Here is a 21,601-nt window from a genome sequence, read left to right as displayed (position 1 = left end):
CGTATCTCTGAAATCGGCAAAGCTTATGCTCCTTGCTAATTGCAGAGTTATAGGTCTGACTTAGAAGGGGTTGTTGTATAAGACCTTTACAGAGAGACCACTGCTTCCTCCACAGAGAGCAAGGGTCCTTCCATGAAGCTGCTGGCAGGGATCAGGATTTTCTACCTTTTTTGTTTCGATGTGCCTGAAATGTATTTGACTGATTTTAAACTAAAGGCTCAGCTGGGCTTTAAATTCATACCCTCTCCTCTGTACGTGAACCTTCTTTTTGTCTTCTCCTGGTCTTTTAGGCTTTTTTGCATACACGTGTGGATGCATAGTGGTGGTGGAGGATCTTCATTCAGGATCACAGCGCCATTGGTTGGGACATCCAGAGGAGATCTCTACTTTGGCACTAACTCATGATGCTCTGGTGAGTGTATTGTCAAGACTTCTTCCTTCATGTTTATTCAGTTTTCCTGCTTCAATTGGGTATTCTCCTACCCCCCATATTCACTTCTATGTTTTATCTCCTTAGTCTTTCCATCAAATAATTTTTTTGTAACACGTTGTCCTCTTTCCATCTATCTCTAGGTCCTGGCCTCCTCCTCTGGTTCTGGAGATGGCTCTTCTCTGTGTCAGATAAGAATCTGGAACACACAGGATGGATTGTGTACTAAAATTCTGCAGTGCCATAGCACAGAAGTTCAGTCTATGAACTTCTCCCGAGATGACAGACTGCTAATCACTGTTGGTCAGTACCATTTCTTTACATTGTCTGCAGTGGTAAAACACACAGCGTTGATTTACTAAGGGTACTTTTACACTGAGGTGGGGGTCCGTTAGCGATAAAGCGCCCGCTAGTTTTAGCAGTGCTTTTTGCCCACTAGCCGGGGCGCTTTTGACCCCTGATAGCGGCCGAAGGAAGGGTTAAAAGCGCCTGTGTTGTGGCGCTTCAAGAGCGCTGCCTATTCATTTGAATGGGCAGGGGCGGTGTAGGAGCGCTGTGTACAAGCAGTTTGGTTTGGGAAGGAGTTGGGTGTGACAGGTTCAACTGTTATTTTGCTACTCGTCAGTGTTGCCACTTACAGTGAATTGTAACACAATATAACCTTACAGTAGCCATATGCAAAATTAGAATCAGCCAGCTGCTTGACCTCATACTTGTATACCACATCCCAGCTCCCTGGTGTGACAACATCAACACAATTTCCTACTACACACGTTATCTTCCTGCTTTTTTTTTTTTTTAATGTAGGCTTACTACTGCACTTTATGGAATCAAACATGTGAACACAGCATTACTGAGCCATGCTTCTCTTCTGTTGTCCATCAGGTGATTTTAGAGACGGGAAGCTTGCTTTGTGGAGCACCAGGACCTATGAGCTGTTGGCCAGCAGTCGGATATGCCAGCCTGTGCACGCCGTGTTCTTTAATCCCGCACATGCTAACAGCTTTTCCTGTGTGGGCACCGGAGCTGTGAGTTTCTGGCGAATAGAGGAACAAGGAATGTCCACTCAGATGAAGGTGGGTGACTTTAGTACTACAAATCAACCCTGGCTATCCTTATGTACCTTTTTAAATATTAGTCTTCTTTCTTTTATTAAACAGCTCTCTGTTTGGTAGGTAATTGATAAGAGGGCATGTGGTGTCTGGTATTTAGGCAGGACTTTTAAAGGATTTAAATGTTACTAAACCCAGGACCCTGCATTCACTATATCTGGTCCCCCACATCAGTGGTTCTCAACCCTGTCCTCAAGTACCCCCAACAGGCCATGTTTGCAGGTTTTCCTTTATCTTGCACAGGTGCTTTAAATCAGAGTCAATGGTTTGGTATTTTGGACAGCTATTTTATCTAAGAGAAATTCCCAAAACATGGCCTGTTGGGGGTACTAGAGGACAGGGTTGAGAACCACTGCCCCAACAGTACACAGAACATAAATTTATAAACTGCTGAATACCTTTTCTCATCAGCAGTATATAGCAGTCTTGTGACTTCTATCAGTGTCTGGTTAAACCCTGCAGATGGGGATTTCATTCTGCTCTGAGTGTCCAAGAGAAAAAAAAAAAAAACCTCTCTAGCAATACACACCAAACCGCATGTGCAGAGTGCCTCCAAGGCTCTGTACTGTCAGGAGATGGATTGGGGACTGTGGATGAAGAGGAGGATCAACGAAGACAGGATCAAACAGCGTTTTTACACAGTGTGGAGAATTTACCCCTTAGGTTCCACAGTGAGTATAACAAGCATGCTTTACTGCATATACAGACTAATTTTACTGTTGTGGGTTTAGTAACACTTTAACATGGTGTGAACCTAAAGAGCTTTAAGCACTCTTCTGTGCTTAAAGGCAAATATAGCTGACTTCTCCTATTGGGTCTTTGAAGATACTATTTTGACAAAGATTCTTGTTATCTAAAATTTATCTTAAAGCTCAATCCAGCTTTTCCTTTAGTCCTATACAGTTGTACAAGCTCCTCCTTTTGTTAAGACCATTTTCTGGATGTTTTGTACAGCTGTCTGCTTGCATTGCGTAGAGAAGCACAGAGCGCCAGTGATATCACATTGACAAAATATAGGCAGAATAAACTTCAACTTTTCGTACCCAAAGTTAAATGGGCATGTAGAGCGGGAGTTCTGATGGAGATCACCTAGGTCTCTCGGCACCTGTTTCCTATGAAAACGTCAGTTTTTTTTGTATAGATAATCCTGGGGGTGGGGGGGGGGTCACTCCCTCTGCAACTGCATGTGTTAGAAATCATAAAATGCATTATACATGTTTTCAGTTGTCCCCATGTGCCTCAACTTTGGCGTGCAGAATTTTTTTAAACCTGATCCACCAAAATGCTCATGTCTGTACTGTATCATTGAAAACAATAGTACAAAAACTCCATGCCCTTTTTAGGTGCAGTTCTTCTTTTTTTTTTGTGGTATGCAAGTGTAAACTGACCCTTAAGACTTTCTGTCTGATCCCTCATTGACTAGTCCCCTGTGTTTCCTCAGGTGTACAGAGCTCTGGTGCCAGATGAGGTTGGCACGGCAGAGTTGACCTCCATGGCCTATAATCTGACCTCCCTGCTGTATACCGGCTGCAGCACAGGGCAGGTATGTGTGTGGGATGCTCAGAGTCACCGCTGCTTCATGACGTGGGAAGCGGACCAGGGAGAGATCGGTAAGTGTCAGCAATTCAGCACCCCCCATGCTGGCGGATGAGTTCTATTTGTGCTGCTCTGTGTAATGCGTTGTTTTTCCACTAGGTGTCCTGTTGTGCAGGGGAAACAGGCTGGTGACCGGCAGTAACAGTCGCCGGCTCAGACTCTGGGCAGTGGCTGTGGTTCAAGAGCTGAGAGAAAAGGGATCTGAAGCCAGGTACGTTAGAGAGAGAGATTGTGTGTGTGTGTGTGTGTAATATATATATATATATATATATATATATATATATATATATATATATATATATATATATATATATATATATATATATATATATTGTGTGTCTGTATGTATATATGTATGTGTGTGTGTGTGTTTATATTTTTATATATACCATTGCTACCCCCTCCCCATATTCAACTTGCACGGAGAGCCCTGGTGACTGCAGATGTACCTAACCTTACAAAGACCATGTTGCCAACTTAAAAAGTTGCCAGTAAAAGCACAGGAAAATAAATGCTTACTTGCAACATTTTTCTATTCCACAAATGATTTTTATTTACTTGCAATGTGCTTTTAAACTTGCTAGAAGATGTGACTACTCCCTTTTTTAAGAGTCATTTTTCTAGCACATCCCTCCTTACACATCATAGCCCTCTCCTCTTTTAGGAGTGTCTTATTACTGTCTGTGCTGGTTCAGCTCCATCACCCATCTACATATCCTTTTTATGTAGGTCGGGGGTCAGCAAGCCGTTGCTCGCCATTGAACGGTCGACCGCGGGGAGCCGACAGGTGAATCGTGAACTGGCTCTGCCTCCCCCCATCCTCTGCCACTCTCATAATAACTGCAGAGCAGAGAGCAGGAGGCAGAATAGTTCTGGATGGAGGGCAGGAGCTACCATGGTGATTGGTTGCTAGGCGGTCCTAATAACCAATCACCAGCTTGTTCTGAACTCCGGCAGCTCTCGCTCCTACCTTCCATCCAGCACTATGCTGTCTCCGGATCTCCGCCCTGCTGTTCATACGCTGGCAAGTAGGAAGTTCTACCAACACAGTGCTATGTGTGGGGGGAACAGAGGACTCTACAGTGTGAGGGGGGAATTGTGATGAGAAATACAGAGGACACTGCTTTGGGGGATAGGTGAGGCAGAGGACACTGCTTTCAGGGGCAGAGAGGCAGAGGACACTTTGTGGGGGCAAGGGATACTGCAGTGGGGAGGGGGGGTATAGGACACTATAGTGGGAGGGGGAGTGATGTGAAGGGGGACAGAGAACACTGTTTTGAGTGGGTACTGGACACTACTGTGGGGAGCGATGTGAAAGGGGGGTAGAGGACACAACTGTGGGGAGCGATGTGAAGGGGCAGAGGACACTACTGTGGGGAGCGATGTGAAAGGGGGGTAGAGGACACAACTGTGGGGAGTGGTGTGAAGGGGGGCAGAGGACACTACTGTGGGGAGCGATGTGAAGGGGGGCAGAGGACACTACTGTGGAGATTGAGGTGAAGTGGGGCAGAGGACACTACTATGGAGATGTGGGGGGGGGGGGGGGCAGAGGACACTACTGTGAGGAGTGGTGTGAAGGGGGGGCAGAGGACACTACTGTGAGGAGTGGTTTGAAGGGGGGGCAGAGGACACTACTGTGGGGAGTGATGTGAAGGGGGGCAGAGGACACTACTGTGGGGAGTGATGTGAAAGGGGGTAGAGGACACTACTGTGGGGGGGGGCAGAGGACACTACTGTGAGGAGTGGTGTGAAGGGGGAGGCAGAGGACACTACTGTGAGGAGTGGTGTGAAGGGGGGGCAGAGGACACTACTGTGAGGAGTGGTGTGAAGGGGGGGGCAGAGGACACTACTGTGGGGATGTGAAGGGGGGGCAGAGGACACTACTGTGGGGATGTGAAGGGGGGGCAGGGGACACTACTGTGGGGAGTGATGTGAAGGGGGGTAGAGGACACTACTGTGGGGAGTGGTGTGAAGGGGGCAGAGGACACTACTGTGGGGAGTGATGTGAAGGGGGGGGGGGGAGCAGAGGACACTACTGTGGAGATTGATTTGAAGGGGGGCAGAGCACACTACTATGGAGATGTGAAGGGGGGCAGAGGACACTACTGTGGATATGTGAAGGGAGGGGGCAGAGGACACTACTGTGGAGATTGATGTGAAGGGGGCCAGAGGACACTATTATGGAGATGTGAAGGGGGGGGGGGGGAGCAGAGGACACTACTGTGGAGATTGATAAAAAATTTTAAAAAATATGAAAGCAAAGGAAGATTGTTGTGAAAGTGGCCTGGTGAAGGGGTCTATTTTTAAATCGTACAGGGGCATGTAGTCAGAGCTGTTTCTTTGCAGCACTGAGGTCCTAGGTAAAGTTTCCCCTAGGGCACTGCCCTCAGCTGTGTATATTCTCTCTCTCACGGTTTGCTTTTTTTCCTGGTGCTCTGGCATCCTCCCACATATATGGACAGGAATGTTCTATGTACCCTGTGCAAGAAACATTGAAGCAAGGCTGGCCAATAAACTTGTCTGTCTCTCTTAGTTCCTCTTCTGTCCTGATGGAGCAAGAGATGACACTAGATGGCGCTATTGTCAGTGCATCATTTGATGATGCCTTGGAAATGGGTATCGTGGGCACAACGGCTGGTACATTATGGTACATCAACTGGGTAGAGAGTACCAGCATCCGTCTAATCAGCGGCCACAGGAACAAGGTACTGTGACAGAGAATCGTCTGGAGGGATAGATTAATAAAGTACTGTCCTTCTTTCCTGTGTTACAAGTTTCCATTGCTTGTTCAGGTGACAGATCTGGCGGTGGCACCGGGAGAGGCTCATTGTGCCACATGTGGGGAGGATGGCAGCGTGCGTGTCTGGTCCCTGCACAGCTTCGAGCTTCTTCTACAATTTCAAGTACTTAATCAGGTAATGACAGAGGTGCTAAACTTCCCCTTGCCTTTTCATGTGAGGGAGGAACCAGGGAAAGTATAAATCTAGGCAGAATTAAACTTCAGCTTTAAAACGTGTCTTCAGTCTAGGAGCCCTTTAACCACTTTGGAAGGTAGAAGGGTAACACAGGTGCCTGAGCTCGATGTATCCTATCACACTCCAACGTCATAAACAGTAGAAAGAGCCGGCAACACTGAAATCCTTGACGTGTAGTTTATTGGTACATCAAAGTAACAATAAAACAAGAACTGACGCGTTTTGGCAGAAGCCTTAGTCGTAGCTAGTTAACTAGCTAAGGCTTCTGCCAAAACGCGTCGGCACTATTTTATTGTCACCCAGATCTACCAATAAACTACACTTCCATAGTTTGAAGTATTGATATCTGGATGATGTCTGCAGATACCGACATCATCCACATATCTTTGTTTTCAGTCGCAGGATTGCTTTTACAGGCAGCAGAAGGGGACATCCCAGCCCTGCCCCCGCTCCACGCCTTTTCTGCCGGCAAACGGCGCCTCTTCAGGCTCTCCCATGCGATTGGAGACCGGATCCGGCTGTGGCACCGGATTACCATAGAGCTGGCCAGGGGCTTTTTTTAGCACATAAATTTATGATTTTTACATGTAGGTGAGAAATGCCAGAATAGGCCCGGATAGGAAGTGGTTAATTTATTATAACATACTTACTGTTGTGCACAGAGCTGCTTGTGTCTTGACTGGAGCCCCCACAGTGCATCTGGCCAGAGGATCGCCGCTGGGTACAGCGATGGGACCATCCGAATCTTCAGCGTGTCCAAAACAGAGATGGAGATGAAGATTCACCCGCACCCTTGTGCTGTCACCGCCATTGCTTTATCCCTGAGCGGTAAGTGACCTCATTATCCGGTAGTGGCCTAGGCTAGGCTATAGCAGGAGCACTAATGACTGTCATGTCTGTGATGACGCAGGTGAAGTGTTGCTGTCGGGTGGAAAGGACGGCTTGATGGCGATCAGCAGCACCCGTACAGGAATGACAGTCCGAGTACTAAGTGATCACAAAGGATCCCCCATCACCACTATACAATGCTCACGCAGAAGGGTAACTATTGGCATAGAGAGATTCTATGAGGCAGCTGACACACAAAAGGTCAAAGATTCTTTTCTTTTTTTTTTTTTACTTGGGAGGGGGGGCTGAAACTTTTTAGAAAACTTTTTTTGTTTAGACTGGAGTTCTCTTTTAAAATTGTCTCCTTAAATCGCAATGTTTTCTGTTTGTGTAGCCTGAGGAACTGGGCCTACCTGGAGGAGAGGTCTGGTTGGCTGCGAGTCAGGACAGGCGTGTAAGCATCTGGGCTTCTGATTGGCCAAAGGATAAATGCGAGCTGTTGGATTGGATGAGCTTCCCAGCTCCGGACAGTGAGAAGGTGAGGCAGAAGAATTCCTAATGTGTGTTTTTTAACCTTTTTTAGCCAGTCTCCATCCTACATCCTTCCAGCAAGTTCCCAATGCCTGAAAAATTGTTAATCTAATTCTTAACAGTTTTAGCTGCAGCAGACTCCTGTACAGTGCAGCTCGAGACCTTGCTTGATCGATCTTTAACTACAGGTCCTATGACCACCATGATTAAATCTGAGCACTCCAGCCTTCCCTTCAGTCTTGCACAGTTATACATGCTCCTTTCCTGTGCTGAAATTGCTTATTCTGATTTCACTGCACACTGTGAGCTTCTCGCAATGTGTATTGGAAGCTTCAGCAAGTCAGAGCCTGTCTCATTTCCTGATTTCTTAGCTAAAGGATATCCAGCATCATCTAGGCTGCTGGGCTGCTCTTTTTTTAAATTCATTAGATTTTCATTCTTTGAATCAAAGGCTCAGGATCACACATGGGCATTATCTAGGGCAGGGGGCCCCAAACTTTCTAGGGGGACCAGACTGTGGTCATTGAGAGTAGAAATTGACTTGGCGACAGTAGGAGTAAACAGTGGATCTTTGGCATTAGGGGGAGCATATCATTGGTGTCAGTGGGAAGAATAGTGCCCCAGCATTGGTGTCGGTGGAAGAATAGTGCCCCGTCAATGGTGTCGGTGGAAGAATAGTGCCCCGTCAATGGTGTCGGTGGAAGAATAGTGCCCCGTCAATGGTGTCGGTGGAAGAATAGTGCCTTGTTTTCAGTAATAGGAATTCTACTCCATTGTTGGTCTCAGTTGGAAGGGAAAGTGCCCCAAGGGCCAGATAAAGGCAAGCATAGGACTGCAGTTTGGAGACCCTAGATCTAAGGCAATCCGCATGGAAATACAAAGAAAGATTAATAAGCTATTGCGCTGACTAGACCCCAGTCGTCATTTTAAAGGAGTTGTAAACGGTCAGTTTTTCTATGCATTAAGGCGAAAAATCTTTTGTGCTGCAGCAGCCCCCCCAGAACCCCCATTTTTCTTATCTGAGCCCAATAGTTCCAGCGACAAGCACGAGCCCAGCAGCTCCAGCCGCTGTCTTGGGTCCTTATTGGATAGATTGATAGGCTCCCACTGCTGTCAATCAAATCCAGTGACATGGGGGAAGGGGGGGGGCGGAGTCATGCTGTCTGTGTCAATGGATGCAGCAGCAGGACTTGGGAGTGCGCCCACACGAGTGCCCCCATGGAAAGCGGCTCTCCGTGGGGGCACTCGAAGAGGAGGCGCCAGGAGCGCAGCCGGGGGACCCCAGAAAAGGAGGATCTGGGCCGCTCTGTGCAAAACCCTATTTTAAGAAAATTCTAAGAAGAAAAAAATATATAAGAAGGTGAAGTGGCTGCAGCTGCTCTCAGATTCAGGTCTTGGGATCCTAATGCATATATTGTAAAACAAACACAAGAGGGTGCCCCCATCTAAGTTTTTAGTGATTTAATAAAAAGAATAAAAGATAATAAAAATGCACTCACTACTTAAAAGTGGACCAAGGCTTGTCAACAACCCATATAGACCTCCCATAGGGTCACTGTGAGGCTGCAGAGCTTGATAGGCAAGCGGGGTTTGGCCCGGAAGCTGTTGGTGGAAGTACGGCTGTCAGGCTTTAGGCTGGAGCATAGACAGCAGAGGCCTACGGGTGTAGCAAGATGGCTGCGGCTCCAATCAGCACCTCTCTCAGCTGGGTGGTGACAGCAAGTGGAAGGAGTGTGGCTACACGTTCCGCTCCCCTTTATCAAACCATAGGTCTGCTGAGCTCTTCAACATAATGGTGATCCTATGGAGGTCTAGATGGGTTGATGACGAGCCTTGATCCACTTTTAACAAGTGAGTGCTTTTTTATTGTCTTTTTAATCTTTTTTAATAAATCGCTACACCTAGATGGAGGAGCCCTCTCGTGTTTTTTTTTTACGCATGCAAACACAGCCTGTCTAGTAACGCCCAGTCCTCCAGACTGACAACCACCCATTAATTCAGTTTGATATTTTCTTAACTTCTCTCAAAAATTATCCCACTACTTGCATCAGGGCTGAGAGCTCTTAAGTGGAGTACTGAGGCGAAGTGTTGTGATGTTTTCAGGAAGCTATGTACAGCACCCCGCCAGCCCCTCCCACCAACCATGATCTGCCTGCATTGCACAGAGACCCAGTGATGTCCTCACTGGATCTAAACTACAGTATGTAATGAAATCGGCAGGTTTCATTAGCATGTTAAAAGGGGTGAACCAGAGAAGGCAAAATATTAGCAGATTAGATTTCAGTTTTAACAAAGCATGGTGAACAATGGAAAGGCTGTGCCCAGCAACAAACTTTCCGGTTGCCTGTTACATTTTGGCATCTTCTTTTGTATAAAAATTATTAAACTGAAGCCCCAATGTGTGTTTACAAATGTGTAGAAATCCTTTTATTATGCAATGTGGTTAAAAAGTTATTTTTTATTTCCATCCTAAGGACCCTGATTTGCCCTTGCCCACCTTGGCAGCATTTTGCCCATGGCAGTCCGGTACCGTAGTGTACACTGGATTCGGATTGGAGAAGGAAGTTTTGTTTTACACCCTGGCTCAGAAATCGGTAATGTATCCTGGCGCTAACGGCCGTTTTCTCTAAATTAAAGGAGAAGTCCAGCCAAAGCTCATTGGACTGGGTTTCTCCTCTGGGTCACATGAGTGCATTTTGTTTTGCACTCCTGTAACCCACCGCTCTCTGCTGACGTCACCAATATCCGTCCAGGCACCGCATCATCCTGACAATGGGAGTCTGGATCCACCAGGTGCCTGGACTGATGGCTGTCTCAGCCTCTCAGCGAGCCACCAAGGCGGCTGCTCCCCGCCCCTCCACAGCTCAGCGCTCCAGTGAGCATGGGGGAGCAGAGCAAGAGCTGCTGATTGACAGGCAGTCTCTCTCGGCTCGGGGAGGTGAGAGAACCGAGCCATCTGTGGTGTTCGATCGCTCAGCTCTCAGTGAAGAGGCGGCGGGACAGATGCAGCATCTATTCAGTAACTCCGATTCCCATACATTTCTTTCAAAGTGTTACTAAACCCACAACAGTAAAATCAGTCTGTATATGCAGTAGGACATGCTTGTTATACTCACTGTGGAACCTAAGGGGTTAATCCTCTGCATTGTGTAAAAAGGCTGTTTGATCCTGTCTTCTCTGATCCTCCCCTTCTTGCATTGTCCCCAAAACCTCTCCGGATAAGATAGACTTTGTGGAGTCAGGCTGCACTTGCTCAGTTTGGTGCGTATTGCTAGAGTGTTTTTTTTTTCTTTTCTTGGAGTGCATGTGATGAGAACACGGCCAATCCACACTGTCCAGACAGAGTCAGGGGTCCTGCAGCTTCATAGGACAGTCAGAGTAGAATGAAAACTCCTCCTCGAAGCTTTAAGCAGACACTGATAGAAGTCAAAAGACTGCTCTATATGGCTAATGAGAAAAAGTATTTAGCAGTTTATATTTACAAAAATAATTGCATTTCTGTATACTGTGGGAGACCATATATAGTGAATGCAGGACCCTGGGTTTAGTAACACTTTAAGTCTGTGTTTAGAGAAATAGGAAAGCTTCTATTGTTGCCCCCGCTTCGTAAAATGCTCTGTGTCTGGTTGTCATGCTGATTTAAGCATGATAAGTTTTTAGTACTTTTTGAGTTACTGACCAGGAACAAGTATACAGACCAGGAGTTTGGACTTCACTGGCTGCATGTGGTTTTTTTTTTGTTTTTTATTTTTATACTAGTCAAAGGCTCGGGAAGTCATGGAGCCAAATGCAGCCAGGCATCTAGCATTTTCAGAAGCACACCTGTATTTTCCTAGCACAGCAGATCCACCAATTGTTACTACCTTCTGGACCTTTTTTCTTTTTTGTCTGGCTTTCCTGTATGATCTGTGTGCTCTTATCACTTTTATTTGTCTTGTGCAGGTACTGCTGAGGATCCCCCTGGCACACTTCGCCACCTCCCTGTCTATGTCCCCTGCAGCATCACTTCTTGCCCTGGGCAGTGGCGGTAGGTTCAGTACATTTAATGTTGTTCTGGACAAGACAGGAATATGAATTGTGTCTTCATTCTGCCACAATATTGCTAGGCTGAGTTGTCTGTATACTGGTTACAGCTGGCGGATGTAAAGAGTGGCAAATGAATGCAGCTTTGTATTCATCACACCCCCCATTCCCCCCCAAAAATATGTATTTTTTACCTGATTTTGACTTAGTGCCAGCCTTTTGCAGCAGAAGGAGCCAAACAGTTGTGCTGCAGTGCAAGGAGCATGCTGATAGGAAGAGTAGCAGTGACATGAACTCCATCCTGTGCTCTTTCACTGTCTAGTCGCAGGCTGGGGGAGGGACAAGAAAGGTTCGTGCTACAGGCTGGGCTGTATGGCAGAGCTGTTTATCTCATGACTGGATCGACAAAAAACAAAAAAAAAAATCCTTTTGGCAGGTAAAACATCTCCCTTGTATGTATTGTATCCTTGTATATAGTGGTTTGCACTGGGTAGATGACAGCTGCTCTTTACTAAAATGTAATGGTGACATCCCTCTCTGATCACAGTGACACTCGAGCACTGTCTTACTTGTGTTCCTTGCTGTGTTCCTTGCACTGTCTTACTTGTGTTCCTTGCTATGTTCCTTGCACAGTCTTACTTGTGTTCCTTGCTGTGTTCCTTGCACTGTCTTACTTGTGTTCCTTGCTGTGTTCCTTGCACAGTCTTACTTGTGTTCCTTGCCATGGCACTCCTTTCCTAAAGCGTAACTTTACCCATAACAACTTGATAAATAATAAGAAACTCCATATTGATAATTATGCTTCCAAAATAAGTTTATGCTGTAAATTGCCTCCAGCATTGCTCCTGTTTCTTGCTGGAGGTTGCCATTTTGCTGAAGCCTAGAGCCCCTGAGCAGCAGTACATCTTTAGGCTGTCAGCAGATCGGCCTCTACAAATTCGGCACAGTGCCTACAAATAGAGAGTAACTGAGCATGTGCAGAGTGAGATGGGGTAGTACCGGATTTTAAACAGTACAGGGACTTATTTTTAATATTTTACATGGCTATACCAGCAGGACTTACTGTAATTTCCTGACTAAAGTTCCACTCTAAATGACCTCCGTTTCCTTTTCACAGAGAGGCTTCTGCGTATCATTGACACCTCAGCTGGCACACAGCAAGACTTCTCTGGACACGATGACTGCGTACATCTATGCCGAGTATCTCCAACGGGCAACCTGCTCTTCACAGCGTCCTACAACCAAGTGCTGGTCTGGGATATCCAACATTCCTGATTCCTGTTTTATTTTGGCAGATTGTTGGACTTCTTGACTATGGCGGCACAGTGAGCCGTTGTAATGTTTGCCCGGCAGTAGTCCACAGCATCCAATCAGAAGTTTTACAGGCAGGGTGAGCGGAGGATGATTTTGTGATTGGTTGCTGTGGGTTTTTTCACTTTCCATAATACCTGTGCACTTACTGGAGGAACGATGGAAAACCAAATGCAGGAGCTCACTGGTATGATTGGACCTTCAGCCATCCCTAGGACCTGCAGTCACTCTGATTGTATTCAAAAAAGCTAAATTCACATTGAATGTCTCTGAATAACTTGGGAATTTGGTATTTTATAAGGCCATGATTTCTCTAGGGTTCATTTCATTGGCTGCTATTCAAAGAAGTTCACCTTCTGTAACATGTTACACTCGTATTCAAGGTGTAACATGTTACTGTTGCAGAACCCCCCCCCCCCCCCCCCAATCCCCCATTGTGACAGCGAGATCTCCCCACATTTACCGTTACACTTTTTTTAAACGTGGCCGTGCGGGGTTCCGCTCACCCAGCAGCTTCATTCACTGGTTGACGGCTTGTAGTTTTCTATGAGCAACCAGGGTGCTGATCACTCTAGGTAGTTTCATTGAGTCTTCCTGTCATTGTGTAACTGCCTTTCCCGTATGAGGTATGAGCAGACACGTACACTGACCGCAGTGGTGGCTAGCGCTAAATATTTCGGGGGCGGCAGCGAACTAACACCATGTACGGGTGACAGACAGTGGATGGGAACCATCACAAGCACCCCCCCCCCCCCCGTGGGAGACTGACCTTAACTTAGCAGGCAGGGGGAAGGAAGAGCCGGGCCGTTGCTTCTCCTTCCAGCTGAACAGGAAGTGTGTCCTGAGACCCGATTGGACGACTGCCTGGCCAATCAGGTCTCAGGACCTTCTTCCCATTTGGCCGGTTGGGTCTCAGGACACGCTTCTTGTTCAGCCGGGAGGCGAACCAGGAAGATATTAGCGAATATTAATTCGTTATTGTCACACGACTGGGTGGGCTGAGGGCGCAGTGCTCTGCGCCCCGAGCCCACCCTTTTTTGAAGCCCATTAGAGCCTCAGGCTTTAATCATGTGCTTAAAAAAAAAAAATTGGAATCCATTCGCTAATATCTTCCCGATTTGTCCTCCCGGCTAATCAGGAAGCAGGTCCTGAGACCCGATTGGCCAGGGAGTCTTAGGACTTCCTGACCAGTCGGGTCTCAGGACACACTTCCTGTTCAGCTAGGAGGAGAAGCAAGTGTGTCCTGAGACCCGATTGGTCAGGAAGTCCTAAGACTCCCTGGCCAATCGGGTCTCAGGACCTGCTTCCTGATTAGCCAGGAGGACAATCGGGAAGATATTAGCGAATGGATTCCAACTTTTTTTTAAGCACATGATTAAAGCCTGATGCTCTAATGGGCTTCAAAAAAGGGTGGGCTCGGGGCGCAGAGCACTGCGCCCTGAGCCCACCCAGTTGTGTGACAATAGCGCATTAATATTCGCTAATATCATCTTCCTGATTCACCTCCCGACTGAACAAGAAGTGTGTCCTGAGACCCAACCGGCCAATCAGGAAGCAGGTCCTGAGACCCGATAGGAAAATCAGTAAGACATTAGCAAATATTAGTTCGCTATTGTCACACAACTGGGTGGGCTCAGGACACAGGGCTCTGCCTCCCGAGCCCACTTTTTTTTTTTTTTTTTTTTTTTTTTTTTTATTAAGCCCGTTAGAGCCTCAAGCTATAATCGTGCTTCAAAAAAAAAAAAAAAAACCCAGGTGGAATCCATGCATCCAGTGCCCTTTATGTAGATAAGGGGGCTGGGCGCATGGATTGGGGGGGCTGTGCCCCGTATGGACGTGCCGCCACTGACTGAGAGCCGGTTCACACTAGGACGACTTGTCAGGCAACTTAGCCGCCTGACAAGTAGCGTCCCGTTCTGTACAATGGTCGCTCCGACTTAGAAAAAGGTTCCTGTAGGACTTTGGGGGCGACTTGCATAGACTTCTATATAGAAGTCGTTTTGCAAGTCGCCGCTGCAGTCGTGTTCAAGTCGTCTGAGGCAGTCGCGCTGGAAGTCGTGTTGCCTCAGTGTGAACCGGCTCTAACGGTCTGCAAGAGCCCTGTGTTGCATCTGTGATCCGTTGATTGTGGGTGCATTGCTTTGCAGGCTCCTATTTAAAAAATATTAAATGCACTTTTTTTAATACAAAGGTGAACTTTATCCTTTAATGAATACAAGCTTTTCTGATACATTGGCTACCATACTTATCGGTAACCAACGGGTATTCCTTTTGAAAAAAACAGGCACAAATACACACTAAAGTAGCCTTTGTGTAAATGCTGAAAGAAAAACAATCCCATAGAGAGCTGGTGGTTTCTATCAAGCTCCAAAGTCTGTTGAAGAAAATGCCTTTTTAAATTATTTTTTTAAAGTTGTGGATAGAGTGGGGGGAAAAGTGGCTATGTTGTATGTTTTTGGTTTGTAGCATGCTATCCCACAAACTAGAAACATACTGCATGAAATATATAATTTTTTCTTTTCTTTTTAATTTCCAATAAGAATATATTTAAAGTGGAGGTCCACCCACAAAAAAATGGAGGAAAAAAAAACATTTTTTTTACTTACGTGAAATGGCTGTTGCTAGGCAGTCTTCCTAATCTGCCTCTTCCTACACCGCGGTGATCTTCAGTCTTCTGCTCCCCGCGTTGTCTTCTGGGGAGTGGGGCGCGGAGTGTTATGGGAACTGTGTGTCCCCCACAACACATCGCGTCCCATTCACAAAGCGCCGCTCGCGCGTGCGCAGTAGGAAAGTGGCAGTGAAGCCACAAGGCTCCACTGCCTGTTTCCCTTACTTAGGATGGCGGTGCCGGGACCCGAGAGCCGAGGGACGGGTCGGCCTCGGGCGGCAGACATCGCGGGCATCCAGGACAGGTAAGTACTTATTTAAAGTCAGCAGCTACAGTGTTTGTAGCTGCTGACTTTTAATTTTTTTTTTTTTTTTTCACGGCCGGAATCCCGCTTTAAGTTTATATTTGTGACAGGATATTTTTAAAAGCAAGGAACACTGCAGTGAGACCTTTGCAAATAGAAGTGCCTTTTGTACATAAGTTGTAAACATTGTTCTGCCAAAAACTTTATTTAAAATTTTATTTGCACATTTCAGTTGATGAAATCTTTTAAACTGTTTGTTTTTTTTTTTTTTTTTTTTTTTTATTACCTGTTTTTATTATGTTTTTATCTTTTGAAAAAAAAAAGTTGGTAAAAGTCACGCGTCTCTTGAGTTTTTTGTTTTCTTATGAATGTTTGATGCTCCTGGACTTGTCCTAACTGGCCCTGCACAGCGTACAAGATCCAGAATGCGTTCGCCATGCAGATGTACACCGAATAACACCTGTGGGAGGTATTAGACTCATTAGAGTTTAATCAGACATTGTCTGGGTATACAGCAGGACTCTTCTGTAGTGACACTCTAACGTTAAAGTGATTGTAAACGATCACCTTGTAAAACAACCCATTCAGTTTTAATATAGAAATTAAAGGCAAAACGTTTTGTGTATAAATAAAAAATAAAAAGTATTTTTTTAAATGTGTTTTATATAAGTGATCACATATTTTCTGTTCTCAGCTGCATAAGGAGCTCGGAGAGCTGAAGGAGGAGAAATAGCAGTGCACTGATCTTACCAGTGAATGGCTGTGGGAGGGGGAGAGGGAGAGAGCAGGCAGCATTCACAGCTAGATAACTGTCCATGCTGTGCTCTCATGCCTAGTGTGGTCAGTTTTTAATGGGAAAGCAAAGGGTCTTGCAGGAAACCTGTGATTTCCCACATAGGAAGCAATACAAAGAGAACAAGATCTCATACAAGTGCATGGTACAGCAGACACATATCAGGAATATGAAATGTTGGGGTAACCTACTCCCTTTTGAATTTCAGGTAAGTTTTTTTTATTTGAGCATAAATGAATTGCTCCAGGATAGTTTCCAGGCCATTCAGAGAATGCTTTGCATAGAGCAAGTACAAAGTGTTCTTTGATTGGACAAGATAGACCACTGGAGTCCCCAAGCAAATGAATAGAAAAAAAGGAATTATGAAAGCACACAGGACTTGTGTAATAGAGATTCACAGGGAAAAAAAAATGTATGCAAATCCACAGAAGAAGGAAGTCCACAGATAAATTACACATAAAACAGCAGCTCTTGAGCAGTGACAGGTATCCACAGGGTGTAATAATAACAGGACCAACGAGGTGCATAGATCTAGTTCAGGGGTCTGCACACTTGTACGAGGGTCCAATCATATCATTTACAAATGTTATGGGGTCGAAAAATATGGGATTTTCTTTCACAATCGATGATGAGGGGAGCAGGAAAAATAGAGAGGGTGAATCCCCCAAAACTGGGACACAGAAGGCAATAAAAACCTGACAGGGGTTTCAATCCCTCTCCACTCTTCTCAAAAATGTAAAAGAAAAAAAGTTACCCTATTTTACTTCTTTAGTCTACTTTAACTCATAATAGTCTCTTCTATTGCTTTCAGCCTCCTCCCTATCTTCAACTTTCTTTTTTTTTTTTTTTTTTTTTTTTTTTATATATATATATATTTTTGCTGTGATCTGACTTCCTGTTAGAGGGTGGCTACCTTCGTTCTCCACTGTGTGTAGGGATATAGCCACCCTCTCTCCTCCTCCTGAGATGGACTAGAAATGCAATATTCCCAACATACAAGTTCCTGCAGAAATGGCTGTATATGCAATTGGGTACTATGTAGGACCCCTTCATCAGGCATGTGGCCATGTCTGATGAAGGGGTCCTGTGTGGCTCCGAAACATCACTGATTAAAGTTTTGGAGATCCTGGTGTGCTGGTGACATTACTCCTCTAGGACTATAGACTAGAATCTCCCTAACCGGCACACAGAAAGCTACAAAAACTTGACAGAAGTTCTAATCCCTCTCCACTCTATCCAAAAGTATAAAAAAGAAACTGATTACTACCCCCTGAAAAGTAATCTGCAGTGGATCGCTTTTCAGAAGTATAGCTGTGGATGACCGATGCTCTGGAAGTGTTACTGCTGCCTCCGGAAGCCTTTTTTTTTGTTTTTTACATTGCCCGAGCTACAAGTCAAGTATTTTTTGCTTGTGGTTGCGGTGTGGCCTCGCTGCGCCTGCTGCCAGAGTTAAAGCAGAAATCAACCCATCTATTTAACAGTTTAAAAAAAAAAAAGTTGCATTCTGGGAATGATAACTGTCACATTTGCCTGTGATCTCAACCAAACTGTCAAACCATCAAATATCTGGTGTCATAACTGATCACATGTGCAGCATCATGGCAGTTGCAGATGAAGCAGAGGCCAAGATGGCAGCTTCCTTGACTGAAAAAAATAGGAGGGTTTAGTTCCACTTTAAGAATACCTCGGGCCCCAGCATGTGTACAGCCCTGTCAGGCTGTAATGTTAGAATTTTGGTGGGCGGCCAGGGAGAGGTAGAACCACAGCTCAGCCACCTGTGTGAAAGAGCCCCTAGTTGTACTTTAACCACTTGCCGACCGCCACACGCTGATATACGTCGGCACAAGGGCAGCAGTGGGCAAAAGGGCGTACAGGTACGTCCCCTTTAATTTGCAGGCTAGTGGGGAGCGCGCCCGCCGTGTACTGCGTAACTGTGCCCGCGGGTCCCGCAGACTCTATGCCCGCCGTTGTCCCGCGATCATGTCACTGAGCGGCAGAACGGGGAGATACCTATGTAAACAAGGCATTTCCCTGTTCTGCCTAGCAACATGACAGATCTACTGCTCCCTGTCATCGGGATGTTGTAGTGAGCCCATCCTCCCTACGGTTAGAATCACTCCCTAGGACACACTTAACCCCTTGATCGTCCCCTAGTGTTTAACCCTCTTCCCTGCTAATGTCATTTACACAGTAATCAGTGCATTTTTATAGCGCTGTATAAATGACAATGGTCCCAAAATATTGTCAAAAGTGTCCGCTATAATGTCGCAATCATGATAAAAATCGCAGGTTGTCGCCATTACTAAAAAAAAAAAAAAATTAATAATAAAAATGCCATAAAACTATCCCCTATTTTGTAGACACTATAACTTTTGCGAAAACCAATCAATATACGCTTTTTACAATATTTTTTTTCCCCAAACATATGTAGAAGAATACATATCGGCCTAAACTGAGGAAAAATAGATTTTTTTTTTTTTTTTTTTTTTTTTTCAAAATTGTTGCGCTTTTTTTTTTTTGTTTGTTTATAGCGCAAAAAATAAAAACCACAGAGGTGATCAAATACCCCCAAAAGAAAGCTCTATTTGTAGGGAAAAAAAAAGTACGTCAATTTTGTTTTGCTGTAACGTCGCACAACTGTGCAATTGTCAGTTATAATGACGCAGTGCTGAATCGCAAAAAATGCCCTGGTCAGGAAGGGGGTAAATCCCGGGGCTGAAGTAGTTAAAGGGGAACTAAACCCTCCTATCCTCTATAGCCAAGGAAGCTGCCATCTTAGCCTCTGTCTGATGCGCAGGTGCCATGATGTCGCCCATGTGATCAGTTATGACACCAGACATTTAATGGTTTGACAGTCCAGTTGAGAGCACAACCAGCCTGGAAACCGTTAAATCGGTAGGTTCAGTTCCACTTTAAAGCGGAACTAAACACATCGATATAACGGTTAAAAAAAAAAAAAAAAGTATCCTGGGAATGCTGTCACATTTCCTTATGTACTTAACCAAACTGTCAAACCATCAAATGACCGGTGTCAGAACTGATCACATGTGCAGCATCATGGCGGATGAAGATCTAACAGAGGCCAAGATGGCAGCTTCCTTGGCTGGAAAGGAAGGTTTAGTTCTGCATTAAGAATTTGGGATCAGCACTGGTCCATATGTATTCCCTATGAATCATATGACTATGACCAGCCTGATTCTAGTATTGTATTATTTTCTTCTTTTGTAACCTAGAAATACATGTGTTGTGAGACGTGCACATAGACTATATCTATAGGAGGATGGGAAAGGTCTAATGTGCTTATCACAATGACTCATGGCATAAAGTAGACTGATAACCTTATCACAGAGAACCATACAAAAGCAATGGAGGTGTAGCAGCGGAAACAGACCGGAGGGAACAGATACTCCCTTTCAACCTGATTCCACACCTAAGCAGGAAATGAGTGTTGGTACAGACGGGTTCAGGGTGTAAATACAGTGCCTTGAAAAAGTATTCACACCCCTTGAAATTTTCCACATTTTGTCATGTTAAAACCAAAAATATAAATGTATTTTATTGGGATTTTATGTGATCGACCAACACAAAGTGACACATAATTGTGAAGTGGAAGGAAAATGATAAATGGTTTTCAAATTGTTTTACAAATAAATATGTGAAAAGTGTCAAGTGTATTTGTATTCAGCCCCCTTTACTCTGATACCCCCAACTAAAATCTAGTGGAACCAATTGCCTTCAGATGTCACCTAATTAGTAAATAGAGTCCACCTGTGTGTAATTTAATCTCAGTATAAATACAACTGTTCTGTGAAGCCCTCAGAGGTTTGTTAGAGAACCTTAGTGAACAAACAGCATCATAAAGGCCAAGGAACACAACAGACAGGTCAGGGATAAAGTTGTGGAGAAGTTTAAAGCAGAGTTAGGTTATAAAAAAATATCCCAAGCTTTGAACATCTCACTGAGCACTGTTCAATCCATCATCCGAAAATGGAAATAGTATGACACAACTGCAAACCTACCAAGACATGGCCGTCCACCTAAACTGAGAGGCCGGGCAAGGAGAGCATTAATCAGAGAAGAGCCAAGAGGTCCATGGTAACTCTTTAGGAGCTGCAGAGATCCACAGTTCAGGTGGGAGAATCTGTACACAGGACAACTATTAGTCGTGTCCACCACAAATCTGGCCTTTATGGAAGAGTGGCAAAAAGAAAGCCATAAGAAGTCCTGTTTGCAAGAAGCCATGTGAGGGACACAGCAAACATGTAGAAGGTGCTCTGGTCAGATGAGACCAAAATTGAACTTTTTTTTGGCCTAAAAGCAAAACTCTGTGTGGTGGAAAACTAACACTGCACATCACCCTGAACACACCATCCCCACCGTGAAACATGGTGGTGACAGCATCATGCTCTGGGGATGCTTTTCTTCAACAGGGACAGGGATGCTGGTCAGAGTTGATGGGAAAGTGAATCAAAAAAGGAAGTAGAAAAAATTGACTTTCCAGGCACCAATCATAGAAAAATAAACCATAATAATTCATTAACAATTAATAGATAACAATAAAAAACATTTAAAATACTGCAAACTATTTGCAATAGCCACTAAACCTCTCCAATATGGACTATAAATGTCAAAAATCATGTTAAACAAGACATATAAGGTAATAACATTTACTGTAAGCTCATAGGCTCTACATGTTTTGCGAAAACTCACTTCTTCAGGAGCTTGATAAGCATTCTAGGATGAGAAAGAGGCAGATAATTGTAACAATTATACAATCTTCATTAACCACTTCATACCCCGCCCATAGTAAGATGACGTCCGCAGGAGGGATCTGCCATCCTGGGCGAGCGTCATATGACGTCCTGGGCTTTTCCGGCCGTCTAAGCAGTGCAGGCGTGCCCGTGTCACTCGGGAGACGGTGCCCGGCGGCCGCGATGTCCGCCGGGCACCCGCGATTGCCAGTAACAGAGTCGGGACGTGGATCTGTGTGTGTTCTGTGTGTGTAAACACACAGATCCAGGTCCTGTCAGGGGAGAGGAGGACGATCGTGTGTTCCCAGTACAGAGAAACACTGATCGGTCTCCTCCCCT

General features: G+C 45.2%; 1 protein-coding gene across 1 annotated transcript in view; it reads left to right on the top strand.

Moving 5' to 3' along the window:
* Positions 1 to 13,750, top strand: part of WDR90 (WD repeat domain 90) — a 62,574-nt gene extending 48,824 nt beyond the window's left edge. The window contains exons 31-43 of the mRNA XM_073636287.1: positions 291 to 412; positions 574 to 733; positions 1,316 to 1,506; positions 2,984 to 3,152; positions 3,238 to 3,349; positions 5,672 to 5,843; positions 5,931 to 6,053; positions 6,776 to 6,941; positions 7,024 to 7,154; positions 7,336 to 7,479; positions 9,947 to 10,066; positions 11,415 to 11,499; positions 12,613 to 13,750. Of these exons, the coding sequence (XP_073492388.1) occupies positions 291 to 412; positions 574 to 733; positions 1,316 to 1,506; positions 2,984 to 3,152; positions 3,238 to 3,349; positions 5,672 to 5,843; positions 5,931 to 6,053; positions 6,776 to 6,941; positions 7,024 to 7,154; positions 7,336 to 7,479; positions 9,947 to 10,066; positions 11,415 to 11,499; positions 12,613 to 12,770 (1,853 nt within the window). The 3' untranslated portion in view covers positions 12,771 to 13,750. The remainder of the gene's footprint in view (positions 1 to 290; positions 413 to 573; positions 734 to 1,315; positions 1,507 to 2,983; positions 3,153 to 3,237; positions 3,350 to 5,671; positions 5,844 to 5,930; positions 6,054 to 6,775; positions 6,942 to 7,023; positions 7,155 to 7,335; positions 7,480 to 9,946; positions 10,067 to 11,414; positions 11,500 to 12,612) is intronic.
* Positions 13,751 to 21,601: the final 7,851 nt, after the last annotated feature.

Source organism: Aquarana catesbeiana, linkage group LG06 (genome assembly GCF_042186555.1).
Source record: "Aquarana catesbeiana isolate 2022-GZ linkage group LG06, ASM4218655v1, whole genome shotgun sequence".
Lineage (NCBI taxonomy): Eukaryota > Metazoa > Chordata > Amphibia > Anura > Ranidae > Aquarana > Aquarana catesbeiana.
The sequence above is the reverse complement of the archived record's forward strand: the minus strand, read 5'-3'. Positions and strand labels throughout refer to the sequence as shown.